The sequence below is a fragment of the Thunnus maccoyii genome, chromosome 23 (assembly GCF_910596095.1).
Source record: "Thunnus maccoyii chromosome 23, fThuMac1.1, whole genome shotgun sequence".
Taxonomy (NCBI): Eukaryota; Metazoa; Chordata; class Actinopteri; order Scombriformes; family Scombridae; genus Thunnus; species Thunnus maccoyii.
In genome coordinates this window covers 1,139,628-1,153,517 of record NC_056555.1, presented here as the reverse complement: position 1 = coordinate 1,153,517, position 13,890 = coordinate 1,139,628, and the positions used below count along the sequence as shown (strand labels likewise).

The following is a 13,890-nucleotide window of genomic DNA, read 5'->3' as shown; positions in this document are numbered from 1 at the left end:
AGCTGAATGCTGCATTAGCTGAAAAGACCAGAATATACGGCATTCTGTTTTCTATCTCAGCTTCAGTAGAAATCCTCAGTGAATGAAAACTGTATGATGTCAAGCTGATTCATATGATCAGTGCTGCTTGTTTGTTCCATTTAGAAAGGCAGCGCTGCACAGGCACTGTGGTTTGTTGCACTGACAACACTGGAAGGTCTCTAGTTTCATGGTGGTACCGTGTTATAATAGCTGATAACACACTGGCACACAATGCTGGGCTGGGTGTGGCAATCTTATTAATTGGTGCTGGGTGGTGTGATACGACCAAAAATTGAGCTGCAGTGGAAGTATTGTAACAAAAAGAAGGACTAAAAAGACTGTAATGTTGAAAGATATCTATTGATTTGACTCATTTGGACCCTGAAGCTTCATATTAGCTTCAGATAAACTTTTAAATACATTTTTGCACAGAAGGAGGACTTCTAATGGTCAGTATGAAAAGGAGGAATGATTATGGAAAGAAAACCCTGTTTCAATGTTCATTTGGGCTCCTGACTGTTGTTTTAAGATAGTTGAAAAATTGTAACTTTCTTACATTTGACCTTGAAATTGTTTATTTATGCCCACCTGTAATCCACATTACCAGTTACACACAATTACCCATTTACACCTGGCATTAAAACACATGTTAACGCAGGTGTAAATGCACTCAGAACACATGTGACTGGATCAGTCAGACCATAGCTGGAGGTGGTCAGGCTCACATTGTGACTGCATATCAGCCAGGTGTAAAGCCAATCTGTACAGCCTGATCACTTTCATAAGAAAAAAATTCATCCCAGTAAATTGAAAGGTCACCTTGCTCCACCTCTTCCCGCCAGCTAAAGCAAGCCCCACAAAAACTACGAGTAGTAGCAGCAGCTAGAAGTCTTCCCTCACAAAAAGTTTTAGAAATCAATGACGTCCATTTGTGGCAGCGGTTTCGTTGACGTGGGGCGCGTCGTATTTGTTAACAAGTCTCCACCCAGCTAATTTGCATATTGAGATCTGATCACAATGTGGACACGCTTGAGATATCGAGAAAGCATTTTAATACCAGGTGTAAATGCAAAGACCCATGGATCTGATGTCATTATCCAGATAATGTATCCAGATGCAGATCACATGTTAATACCAGGTGTAAATAGGGCCCCAGATCTCCCCTCTCCCCTCTTCAGTCTTACCTGTGATGGGGATTCCTCCCAGCCCAGTACTGTGAGGTCCTGGCAGCACTGTCAAGTCCAAGAAGTTGCTGTGTGAGGTGGAGACTGCTGGACTAACTGTGTGGTTCAAATGTACAAAGTTACTGTGTGAGCCGGAACCCATCCAGGGCTGACGAGATGCCGAGGAGTAGGAGGAGGAGGAGGTGGTGGTGGAGGAGCAGGAGGATGAACAAGATGATGAAGGGTGAGAGGGAAAGCTGAAGGAGCTGTAGCCTCCCCGGTGAGGGTGCTGAAGCTGAGAGTAGTGGTGAGAGAGGCCGCTGTTGGATGGGAGGTGGTTGGGGAGCGGGAGCCCTCCTGGGGGGCCGAAGCTTTTGTTAGGCAATGATTTCAGCAGGGGTCCGTGGGCTCTGTGGGGGAAGGAGCCGGGTGACAGAGGGGAGGTGAAGCTGTCCTCCACAGAGAGCTCCTTCTCGATGAGATCAGCCAGGGCCTTGCGGGTGATGTCGAAGGGGTCGAAGCCCAGGTCGTCGTCTTGCTGTTGTTTGGACGAGCCGAAGCCAAACGCTGCCTGCCAGTCTGTGGACGACGACACTGGGATGGTATCTGCACGCACGTACACACACACACACACACACACACACACACACACACACACACACACATTTTACTTGATTAAACTTACTCCTAATATCTAGATAAATAACCTGTAAGAATAACTGCTACAGCTGCAACGATTAGTTGATTAATCGATTAGTTGCCAACTATTAAATTAATCCCCAACTATTTTGATAATCAAATAATTGTTTTGAGGTATGAAATACTAAAATACTCTGATTCCAGCTTCTCAAATGTGAATATTTCCTGGTTTCTTTAGTCCTGCAGGACTATGGGTTATGGGTTTGGGTTGTGGACTGCTGATCAAGGCAAACATATGTGAGGACGTCACCATGGGATCTGACATTTCATACACCACACAACTAATCAAATAATGGAAAAAATAAACTACAGATTAATCGATAATGAAATGAATCGTTTCTAAACTGCACTAATATTAGTACTTCACTGTAAACTGGCTGGACGTTGTTTATACAGCTAGACAAAAGCTGCATTTCCATTCTGAAAATCAGGTAAACTTAGAGGCTTGCTTACATTGTTTCAAATCTTTGCAATATGTTATGCTTATTTAACATTTGTAGAAGAATTTCTTTTCTGGTATGTGTGAATGCAGTGAGCAAAACCTCCTTTCCACTTTTACACACTGCATTTCACATTTTTATGTTCAAAAACAACCTAATGGACAGAAACCTACCTGTGACAATTATTGTGTAGCATTTGGAACATACTGTTCACAGTGGTGAACTGAATTATACATGTTATGGAAGTTTTAATACTTTTTTCCACCATGAAAACTGGTCAGTATGGTTCCAAAAATATATTGTGGCACAATATATCAATAAAACCTAAATGTTATGCACTATGAAGCTGACAAATGGATAAAATAATAATTGATATCATTTCTGCTTCCTGTTTTCCGTCTGTCAGGCCCACCTGAGGTGAAGAGGCTCTGTGGTTCTGGTGCTGTGGGCCAGTCGGCGTTGCTGTGTGTGGAGCTAGGGAAGCCGCTCAGTCCACTGGGGAGGGGGTTAGGATGCCTGAAATTACTGTTGTCTGAGAACAGGGACTGGGACTCTGCAGCAGCCCCTTCAAACAGAGAGCGAGCCGTGTGGCAAGTGACACTGATGGGAACCACCAGGCTGGGCTTACTGAGACCAGGAGGGGGCGATGGAGAGTCACTGCCCTGGAGCTGCAGGATACAAGAGAGGAGAGATCACACAACATTCATCCTGAATTGAATCAGATGGTGTCATGGAGATTCTAGTTTCACTACAACTAGACATATGTAAAGATCAAAACATTCATGATGCAGAAAAAATACAAGACGTAGAGTCTTAGGGTCGTAGAGTAGAGTCGTACCAGTTGAGAGGTTTCACCGTTGCCTATACTGATGATGTCTGGCAGTTTGTCGCTGGGGCTGTAAAATAAAGGCAGAAGGAAAATGTTATTAGATTTACCCACCAGAAGACTGAGGAGTGTTCCCTTCTTAAATGTAGTGTGATCATCACCATGCTAGCTCCTCACACTAGAAAGGCAAGCCAGGCACTTTAATGAATGTTGATTTTAAGTGTTACACATGAGGCAGAAAAAAACACATTTTAAGACAATGAGAGGAGGAAAAAATAAATAAAGTAGTGAATCATTGGTTGAATGCTTCTGCTTTAAATGCCTTTTTTTTGTTTGTCACACCGTCAACATTTGATTTGTGTGAAGATGAAAACCATTGTGGTTTACCTAGCAAGGTCACAGTTTGAAGAGAACGGGGAGAGGGTGGGTACGGGGCCGAGGCTAAGGTCAGTTTCAGGCCCCTCGGGGGTCAAGTGTTCAGAGTCGGACCCGTCTAGCGGCGGACTCTTCCTGTGGTCTGATGACAGACCGTTGGCCGTCTGACTTGAAGGCTGTAACAACAGCCAGCCGTCTTTACTGGAGCTGTTGGACCTGTGACATCACATAGACAAACAAGAAAGAGAAACAATCAGGTGACATTTCAGACTGTATATTAACTGTGTTTTGTTACTTTCAGAGGTTGTGTTGGATAATCAATAGATGATCATTAGCTTGCTATTGGAATACTCAGAACTGTTCTTGCAGCAAGAGAACCTTAAAGGACGGCTTCACAATTTTTCAAACCTTTCTTAGAACAACAGTACGAGTGAACATTGAAACCTGTTTTTCTTGCTGTAATCATTCCTCCTGTTCATACTGACCATTAGAAGATCCCTTCATAATGACCTTACAATGGAAGTGATGGAGGACAAAATCCACAGTCCTCCTTCTGTGCAAAAATGTATTTAAACATTTATCTGAAGCTAATATGAAGCTTCAGCTGTCAAATGAGTCAAATCAAGTAGATATCTTTCACTCTTTTTGTTACTATACTTCCACCTGCAGCTCAACAGGGAAACACTGTCTGAGGAAACACAAAGAGTGAATTTGATGCTAAAAAGACTGTAAATGTGTCAGATATCCACTTGATATGACTAAGTCAGACTGATGAAGCCTCATAGAAGCTTCACATCTACTTTTAAATGACTGTGTTGACACACTGTGGATTTTGGCCTCCATCACTTACATTGAAAGCACATTTGAAGGATCTTTTAATATCCAGTATGAACAGGAGGATTGATTACAGCGAGGAAAACCTCTTTCAGTGGGCACTTGACTGTTAAAACTTTGTGAACTCTTCCTTTAATTATTTCAGTGAACAGTGTCTTCTTGTTGGACAAGTTGTCAGGGCTCTGGCTGGTTTTTCTCCTTGTGTTTTTGTTTTTTCCCTGTCTTCCCCTGTCTGTCCTTGTGTGTGTGTGTGTGTGTGTGTGGGCGTGGCCTGCCTGACCTGGCACCTGGGTTCAATTCCACTCCTGTCTACAATCAACTTGTCAAGCCTCAGCTCAAATACTCCTGCTCTCCTTCCTCTCATCGCCAGATTGTTCAGTCACCTTAGTGGTCTCCAGTGTCAACTTGGTCTTCAGCTGCAAGCTCATTCTCCAGCCACACCACGCCAAGTTCACCCAGCCACCTGCCCCTCTCTGCCACACAACCCCTCTCCAGCCTGCCTGCCCCCTTGCCAGTACCAGCCCTCGTCCCTTTTACCCTCCATAACCAAAGGTTGCTCATGAAACCATATTTTTCTCATCCATCCATCTGTTTTCTGTGTCTGCCTTTGGGTCCAAACAACAACCTCAGCTGTAACACAAGTTAAAATACCACAACTTCTCAATGCATGATTACAATCCAGGTGAACAGAGGTGCAAATCTGATGAAACACAACTTGAAAACCAGGCCTTTGTGTTCTGTATGGAAGCATCTACATTTGTTATGTTTCATTTATTCAACTTTATCTTGCATTCATCTCTTGTCTGCATCTACTACTGTAGTGAAGTGAAGACACAGCACACACACACCTCTGTAAAGAGTTGGCTTTGCCCTTTGGTTTGTCCCCTGACACAGCTAGGTAGGTGGGGTTCATTTTGTAGAGGTCTTGTAGCAGTTTCTGTTCATACTCTTGATGCTTTCCTGCCTGGAAACAGAAGTGAGAACGGATTGAAAGGACCTGCTGTATATTTACATATAACACACAAACACCAACAGACAGGTTGATGATGATAGTGATGCAGTAGTACCATACATGTTGAGTTTTCCAGCAAAGTTCAGAAAATGTGGAATTATTTGAATGTTTTTCCTGTATGTCGATGGGTTTTCATATGTATAAATATGTATATGTATATTTGTATATTGTATAGTTGAAAATATGCCTTTTGGCTAACACTGGCACATTTACAGTGGCGTTAATTCATGTGCATTGTCCCTGTAAAATGACATGTATTCTGTATATAATGTTGACATTCTAAACAGGAAGTATAATGTGTAAGGATAGAGAGGGGCTGTTTGTTGTACAGACTATGAAACCTCTAGAGACACTTGTCATTTATGATATCAGGCTATATAAATAAATATGGACTTGACTAGACTTGACTATAATGTTGTCATGGAGACAGTGAGTACAGTTATCTAAGCACCATATCTTAAGCTTCTATTTATTTTATTTTCTTCTTCCATATTGATGAATCTCCACCATGACTAGTCATGCTGCTTTGGCTACTAGCAGTTTTTTTTTTATTTTTTCTATCATTCCTATTCTATTCTTTCATGGAACTTTATGTAACATTGGAGATACTGCTATCACTGTAAACTTATGTATCATGTCTGCAATTTTTGATGCAAATTGCATCAATCGAGCTAGTAGTGTCTTCTAATCAAGTAGGGTTAAGGTCTCCTGCATCACTGCCCTGCCTCATCTTACCTGCATCTCCTCTTTTGTAAAACTAGCAGCTTCATCCCCGAGCTCGTGCAGGTACATGCAGTCTGGTTTGGGGCACTGCATGCTCTTTAAAAAGTAACTGCAGTATTTTGTTGTTCCTAAAGAAGCCTGTAAAACATAAAAACAATCACCTCAGTATTCAGACAGAAGCTGGTAAACCCTCTGCAGACACTAAATGTACTACTTCTATCCTCCCGACATACCTTCAGTGTTCTCCCATCTACCACTACATTGTTGACACACTGGATTGCTCTGAGAGCGTCTTCGGAGCGAATATATGTTACATAGGCACTGGCGCTGGGTCCCTGGGGAAAAACAAAACTATCATTAAACACCAGATCCATCACTGTGGTTGTCTGTCATATCCTCATTAGCTGCTGTTAGCAGTGGAGGGCCTCACCTGTGAACCAGCGTATGACGTGCTGTTGTTGATCACCACTTTGTGAATCTTCCCGAACTTCCCAAAATATTCTGGTCTCTTTAAAACCTGTGAGACACAAAAGAGACAGAATTCAATGACATCATCGCTCATCATAATTATCTTTATTATTATTACTTTAGTGATCCAATTTAATGTATTTGATGTGTGTTTTCAGACATCCAGGGATGAATCTGAACGGTAATGCAGGGAGCATCACATGATTCTAAAAACAAACAACAGCAGAGGTTTGAACTGTTCTGCAGCTAATGCTGATCAATCTGAAAATGCTGTTACGGCATTTTGTTTTCTCTCTACACTAGCGGTTTAAATTCACTCCCTGAAAATGAGTTATCCAAATGCAATGCCACAGTAACATTAAAACACAGCCATCTCTTATTCTTCTTGAAGTTTACAGCAGCTCACAAACAACAAAATGATGCATGGCTGCTACTCTTTCAGGTCTCAACACATCTCCTCTCACTCACTTATATCTTACTTGTCAGTCTACACGCTGATTTCCTTCATCTACATTAAATTGCTGGACCTTTTATCCATTTTGTGAAATATTCTCCGTTCCAAAAAGACTATCTAGCCCACATGTTAAGAATTTACTGTTACATCATTTTTTTTGTGTGTTTTCCATTTAGATTTTTCCCCTTGTTTATTTTTTTTTTCCATTTTTCCTAGTCCTTTTATTTCACAATAATAATTTCATTTTCCAGTCAATCAGAAATACATAATAATCAGAGCAGCTTTCGGACTCATTAATAGCATTCAATGTGGTAATTACAACTGGAACATTGTTTCTGAAAGCTCAGATTTTCCAACTTAGCACTAATAATACAAAAATAATGACTCCTAACTTCAGTCATTCAATGTAACTAGTCTAAATGTCATGGATATGGTGTCATCTTGTCAGTGTTTTAATCTTTGCACAAGCAACTATGTAATTGTATGACTGCCTACCATCCATCCTACACTGCTGTGGCATTAACTGTGATCAACACCTCTGATTTACTGCTGAGTGTTCAAGTGCCCACCCCTGTAAAGAACAGCTTGGCCTCCAGGTAACTTCAATCTGAGACTATTGTTCAAAGGGGATGAATCACAAAACCAAGATGAGGCAAAAAAAGGCTTTTTCAAGGAAAGAAGTACAAACTATGCTGTTGGAAATGTACCAACAGTCCAATTATGAAGACAACAAAGCAGTTGTACATTATTTCTCCCAAAACATGAATCATCTACTGAATGTAGAGCAACAGTCAGACAGTTGGAATCCAGAGGAAGTGTTTGTGTTGGTGTCAGTGCGCTAAAGTGGTTCGCAGGACACTGGGTTTGAACATTTTGCTCAGTTTTGGCAGTAAGCTGACAGTGGAAGGGGGGGGGAACATTTCTTTGTGGCCTTTGTGTGACTGAAGCTGTCCCGCCTGCTCAGCCTCCCACCCTCTTCCTCCGAAACACAAAGAGCCATACAGAGACACAGAGAGAGACATGAGACACTTTTCTCTTGGCTTCATGTTATCTTGTATGATAGTGTGAAAACAGGTGGGAACGCATATATAAAGCCACTTTTTATTAAAAACATTGATTATCGAGATGCGGTCGCCCACCACGAGATTTCACGCTGCATCCACCTGTTCCTAAAGTCCGCTGAACCAATCAGAGATATGGAATCAAGTCATGACTTAGACTTGAGTCTCTTACTGGATTTTAGCAGCTGGACAGTAAGAAGAAGCAGTTTAGATTTTTTTTAAATAAAGTAAAACTATAAAAGTGAGGGGGGGGGGGGGGGGGGAGACTGCCTGAAAGATGATTAATATGTTGAAGGATATTTATGGCACATGACATCATCACAGACGCCATCAGGCACTGACACCAGAGTGTGGGAGATATTGGCAGAACTGAACTGCTGCTGCAGAATTATATCCCCTTTCATTCAAATAGCACTTATTCTGCACATGATATACCAAAAAACACATGTGCGTGTGTCTGTAAGTGTGTTTAGTATCACCTCAGGGTCAGCCAGCCTCTGGGACAGCCCCACTACAAACACCAGGTTCCTCTGGACCACTCGGACACTGGCCAGATGTTTGCGGTTCTCTGTGATCTTCTGCTTCTTCTCATTCTGCTTCTGTTTCTTCTCGTTCTTGATCCTCTGCAGTTCCTCCTGTGACAGCGGCTTGTACACAGCAGGGTCTTCTGGATAGGGCTGCAGCACACACACACACACACACACACACACCAAGGCACAGTCACAAACTTCATCACTGTTAAGATATCATCAGTGTAGGATAGGAACTGCAGTCAACAGTGGGTGTATGGAAATGTCAATTGAAGCTGAAGAAGTTTTATTTTGCCACCATCATGACTCAGATCAGTCAGAAGAGATTCCAAATGAAGACAGAAGTGTGAAAGGAAGTACACAAGCTGGTGTTTCCCTCATAATAGTGCAGGCCTGAATGCCACCAGGCCAACAAGAACCCCTGCCAGGCCAAAAAAAAAAATTTTTTTTAATGTCAAAAATAACGCAAAATACCCATTCATTCAGAAATCAATAGTGTTTGATCGAATCATGAGTTAACCTCTGTATCGTTGCCTGGGAAACTCCTGGTAGCGTAGCTAGCGAGTGGGCGGTTGAGCGAATGTGAGCAGCAGAAAAGTGACAGTGAACTCAAGCGAAGCAGAGGAAAAGGTTAGCAGTGAGTTGTCAGTCTGGCAGTAAATGTACAGTACTACAGTGTTTCAGTTAATAAATGCTGCAGCTTGTCAAGACCAAGAAAAGTCACGTCTGTTGTTTCAACTGCTGGAAAAGTGAAGGAGGTTAGCTCCAAAGTTAGCAACAATGGGTTAGCTTAACCTGAAGACACCAAACAGAGAAATAGAGAACGGAGAAATGTGTGGCTGCTCAGATGATACGTATCATCCAACTATTTCCACATTTGTCACATGTGCTGCGATACAGCAGGTGGAAACACTGAAGGGAGTGAAATTTGGCTTCTTCCAGCTAGTTTCAATTGAGTACAAAATAAATATTTACAATTGTTAAAAAAATGAAAAAGGAGAGAGGGGAAGAAAGATGAGAGAGAGATAAATAAATAGTATGATATACACTATATTGCACATTGGCTGCGTAAGTGTGGCATCGTACATAAAAGATAAATAAGTGTATTACACATAAGTAATAAATATGTAATAGATCCTTCTGTTAAAAATATAAATATAAACATAAATGAATGCTCTTCTTCACTGGTTACCTTCTAAATACAGTCTATTGGTAAAAATACACAAGTTAGCCTGGCTACTGAAAAGTAGACTAGACAACGACGACTCTTCTTCTGTCATGTGACCCTTGACTAGCCAGTCACGGCAGTCCCTCCAGAGTCTCCCTGAGTTCAACAGACACTTCAAGTCATTTTACTGCTCTCTATCAGATAAGATTGTATAACCTGGAGGTTTGTTTCCAACCTGTCTGCTCATCTGACTGCTCCTGTTTCATCATCCATTTTGACATTTTATAGATGAAATGATTAAATAATAAAACAGTCAAAGAACTGAAAAATGAGTAAATCACGACTGAGCATTAAAGCTGGAAAGAATGAGATGAATTAATTGCAGTCAGCTGGACTTAAGTCATTGTCTTGATGCTCACTCTGCCAGGCCGAACAAGGCTTCAGACAAGACTGAGGTCTACCTTTCTGCAGGCGGGACAGAGACCGTTCTCATCTGTCCTGATGCGATGCCAGCAGAAGCGGCAGATCTGGTATCCGCAGGTGCAGGGGAAGAAGTTGACATCATCGATCTCAAGTGGTTCCATACACAGCGGGCACTCCATCGAATCGTCCTTCACCTCGGGGCTCCGGGACATCCTACGACTCCACACTGCTGGACTGCGCTGCTGTCACAGGACAGGGACAGGAGGAGCTGCACACGCTGAAACAAAAGGTCAACAAGAGCTTAGCTACATCATGAAGAGAAATGTGACACAACTGAAGAGCTCCCTTGTCCCCATTTGCATGCACTTTGGAGATGGTCCCTAACTTCAGCTTGTAAATTTCTGGTCCGCTGTCAAGGAGTGCAAGGCACCACGGAGGCTTCAATACCTGATCATGACCTGTGGATCGTCAGTAACACAACTAATGAGAAGTTATTGAGGATTGACCTCGATGACATCTACACTTCTGTGTTTTCAGCCGATAGCTTTGTTTACATCCTAGCACATCTGCATGGTGAAAACTCATGCTGCTTGGGCTACTAGCAGTTCCTGTTCACTGTACATACAACAATTACTAAGAAAAGTCTGAATCTGATGATTATGAGGCGAGATCTGAATCCTTTTCATATGAATTCTGCTGATTGTAACAAGGTGTGTATGACGTGTGTGTGTTTAGATTGGACTGAGTCTGTTTAGTCTGGTTGAATGCGATTCATTTAGGGAGCTCTGAACATAGTAACGGCTTGTTTGTGGTGGGAATGTGATCTGTGTTCTACTTGTTTGAGCTAAACAACTCCCTTAGCCAGGTGCACTTTGCATGCTGGGATGCAAATGAGTGAAATCAACAGTTGCTAGCCGACCTGAACTTACCTAAACACCGTGTGAGGGCTGTAGATCTCTTCCTGCTACATTATTGGTACACCATAAGCAGGTTGACAAGGCCTCATCTAAAAATAGTTCACTCTGCTGAGGTTAAACAATGACTCGTCCAGCTGCTGACAGTTCTGCTTTCCAGCCAATGAACTGTGGCTTCAGTGAGAGAGAGCTAATGAAGCTGTCATTATGTAGCTGTGTCACAGAGAGCTGCAGAGATGTGAAACTTTGTTTGGATCGGTCTAAGTGGCCAATTAAACTGTTGTAAAAACATCTGCAGACAGACACTGCTGGTCCATTGGGAAGAAACAAGATGATTCCACAACTCATGATTTACTGTAATGCATTCATCTAATGGACAGACGATGAACAATACTGCAACACACAACCATTCTGACATATTGTGCTTGTTATAGCACTATGTCCACACAGAAAGCAGCAGCAGCAAGTGCTCTGTCTGTTTGTCTACATATGAGGCGTTCAGGTACAGTGTTGCGCATAGGTCACCCGCGTTTCGGAAGCGTTCAGAGCCTAATAAACAATGACTGCGTAACACGCGTAACGGAGGAAAATAGACTCGAAGTCTAAAATCCGCTTCGGGTCACAATTACACCCGAGCCAGTGTGCCAGCTGTGTAGACAGCTGTATTGATTACCGTAGAAACACACATACTGTTCCATCACACACGTGATAGAACAGTATGTGTGTATCACACACTGAAACACGCGGCTGAGACGTTTTCAGTGTAGACACATTGTGTCTTAACTTTTGTTAGCAGGGGTTTTTTTGTGTGAATTTAGGATTTTTGCAAGTTTTTGAGACTTTCATTTTTTTTAAAGCTTACTACATGTGTCAACTCTGGTGCAGGGAATCTGTTTTGGTATTTTGGATATGGAAAAGGCTGACATTTTTCTGTGTGATATGTGTTATGTTAAATATTGTGTGATTTTAATGTTTGATTACTTAGTTTTTTTCTGAACCTACAGTATGAAATAAAGTCTAGCTAGACTTTCCAACAGACTTCTGTCAAACCAGCAACAAGCAGATTATCTTATCGACTCTAAACAGGACACCAGTACAACCAATATACACATAAATCAAGGAGGCTGCAACCTCTAAAATCCCATATGTCCCAGAGCAATCAAATACTACAACTATCCATATCCAAGAGCCTTGAGTCAAGAGCAACTGGACTTGTAGATTCTTGAAGACTCTCATTAAAAAAGGAATCTATCTATCTGCTGTAGTTGTGTTTATGGACTTGAGTTTAAAGCTCCTGGCTGATTCAAACAGCACTGACAGCCGACGAACTAGCCTCCCCTCTCTGAATGAAGCATTTATTCTCTGCTACACATTTATCTGTAAATGTTATGCACCCGGCAACTGCCCTGACTCTCCAGGTGCCATCAGCTGATTGGCTTCCACCTGTGACCTCCTGGTCTGACACCTTAGACGATTTGAATCCGAGGAACCAATCACGCCAAAAAGCTGAGGCCAATCTCAATATGATGAACCACTTCAATAGAGAATATTTATTGGAGATGCTAGTGAGTGGTAACTCCCCGTCAGAGACCTATGCTGCATCTTGTCAGTGGGTTAAAACAACTTTAACTTTACTGATGTGAAACGCTGGCTTGGTGAAACCTACGCTGCTGCTTGTACCGCTGCCCACTTGAGGAAGTACACAGGATTTCCATGTGGGTCTATCCCAGGCAGCAGGGGCAGAGAGCGAGTGCTTGACAAGCTAAAAATACCCGGCCTGTCCTGGCTGTGGAGGGGTGGAGACAGTTGGGGCTTCTCTCTTTTAAGGGGAAGTGCAGATGGGAAGCAGCGGTGCTCCTGCAGCCTCCCCTTATCCTCCCTGCTGGACATGTATGGTCATCAGTGATTCCTCCAGCAGCTCAGCACAGGGGGAGCCGCTCTGCAGGCTGGCTGCTGCTACATGAAGTGAGTCTGATTCTGTATTAAATTACTAACAGTGTTTTTACTGAGGCCGGCATTATAACTGCTTGGCTCACATATCCCTGAACCACTAGATCCACTTTCCACCCCATAGAAATTGTGTGTACATGTTATTGCCTTATTGTCACTATTTGTGAAAAGGACGCGTGTCCACTGTAGCATTTCCACATCATTTCCATCCACAGTGAAATGCCTAAATGGTAGGAAAGCAGCTCTCTTCTTCGTTGTTCTCATTTTAGATATTTAACATCAAAACTGCGTATGGTACCCAGCAAGAGGTTAGCAGTGGGACAGACAGGTGTCCCCTCCTGTGCTCTATGATCACCTATGCTCCACTGCAGTGCTGATAAAAATCTACATACGCAGTTTCACCACAATGATTGATTGATCTTAACTTTATTTCACATGGCCTCTGACCATGACTGGGCAGCTTCCGTCATAGTTTTCCCTGTGTACAGTGACTCCAATAACACCTGGGTCAAGGTGCATAAATGATGCGTATGCACAAAAACCACACATACACCATTTCCCGCACATAAACTGGTATTTCTACAAGCAGAATGTGTGTGAGACTGTGTGCACTTCATGCATCCTTCAGACCAGCGTACTCGTGTTCTTCTACAGCCATCTGATGGTGATGTGATGAGGTGGAGTTGAAATATAAACTGAGAGACGGAATCTTTTAGTAAAACATTGAGATCTGTAAAATGCCAATCAAGGCACATTTATAACCGTAACACTGATCAATTACTTTTGTGTGATTAATATTATCATTCTTTTAATTTACACAGGAATCAAC

At 42.4% G+C, this 13,890-nt stretch overlaps 1 protein-coding gene across 2 annotated transcripts in view; it reads right to left on the bottom strand.

Moving 5' to 3' along the window:
• The window catches only part of cnot4b (CCR4-NOT transcription complex, subunit 4b), a 40,567-nt gene that overhangs the window by 14,193 nt on the left and 12,484 nt on the right, over positions 1–13,890 (bottom strand). For both annotated transcript variants that reach the window (XR_006093858.1, XM_042403096.1), the window contains exons 2-11: positions 10,236–10,474; positions 8,556–8,753; positions 6,524–6,610; positions 6,327–6,428; positions 6,106–6,231; positions 5,207–5,322; positions 3,537–3,740; positions 3,162–3,219; positions 2,736–2,991; positions 1,206–1,790 (exon numbers count right to left, since the gene is read on the bottom strand). Coding sequence is in view for 1 of the 2 variants with exons in the window: in XM_042403096.1 (XP_042259030.1) it covers positions 1,206–1,790; positions 2,736–2,991; positions 3,162–3,219; positions 3,537–3,740; positions 5,207–5,322; positions 6,106–6,231; positions 6,327–6,428; positions 6,524–6,610; positions 8,556–8,753; positions 10,236–10,409 (1,906 nt within the window). In the remaining variant the exon portion in view is untranslated. The remainder of the gene's footprint in view (positions 1–1,205; positions 1,791–2,735; positions 2,992–3,161; positions 3,220–3,536; positions 3,741–5,206; positions 5,323–6,105; positions 6,232–6,326; positions 6,429–6,523; positions 6,611–8,555; positions 8,754–10,235; positions 10,475–13,890) is intronic.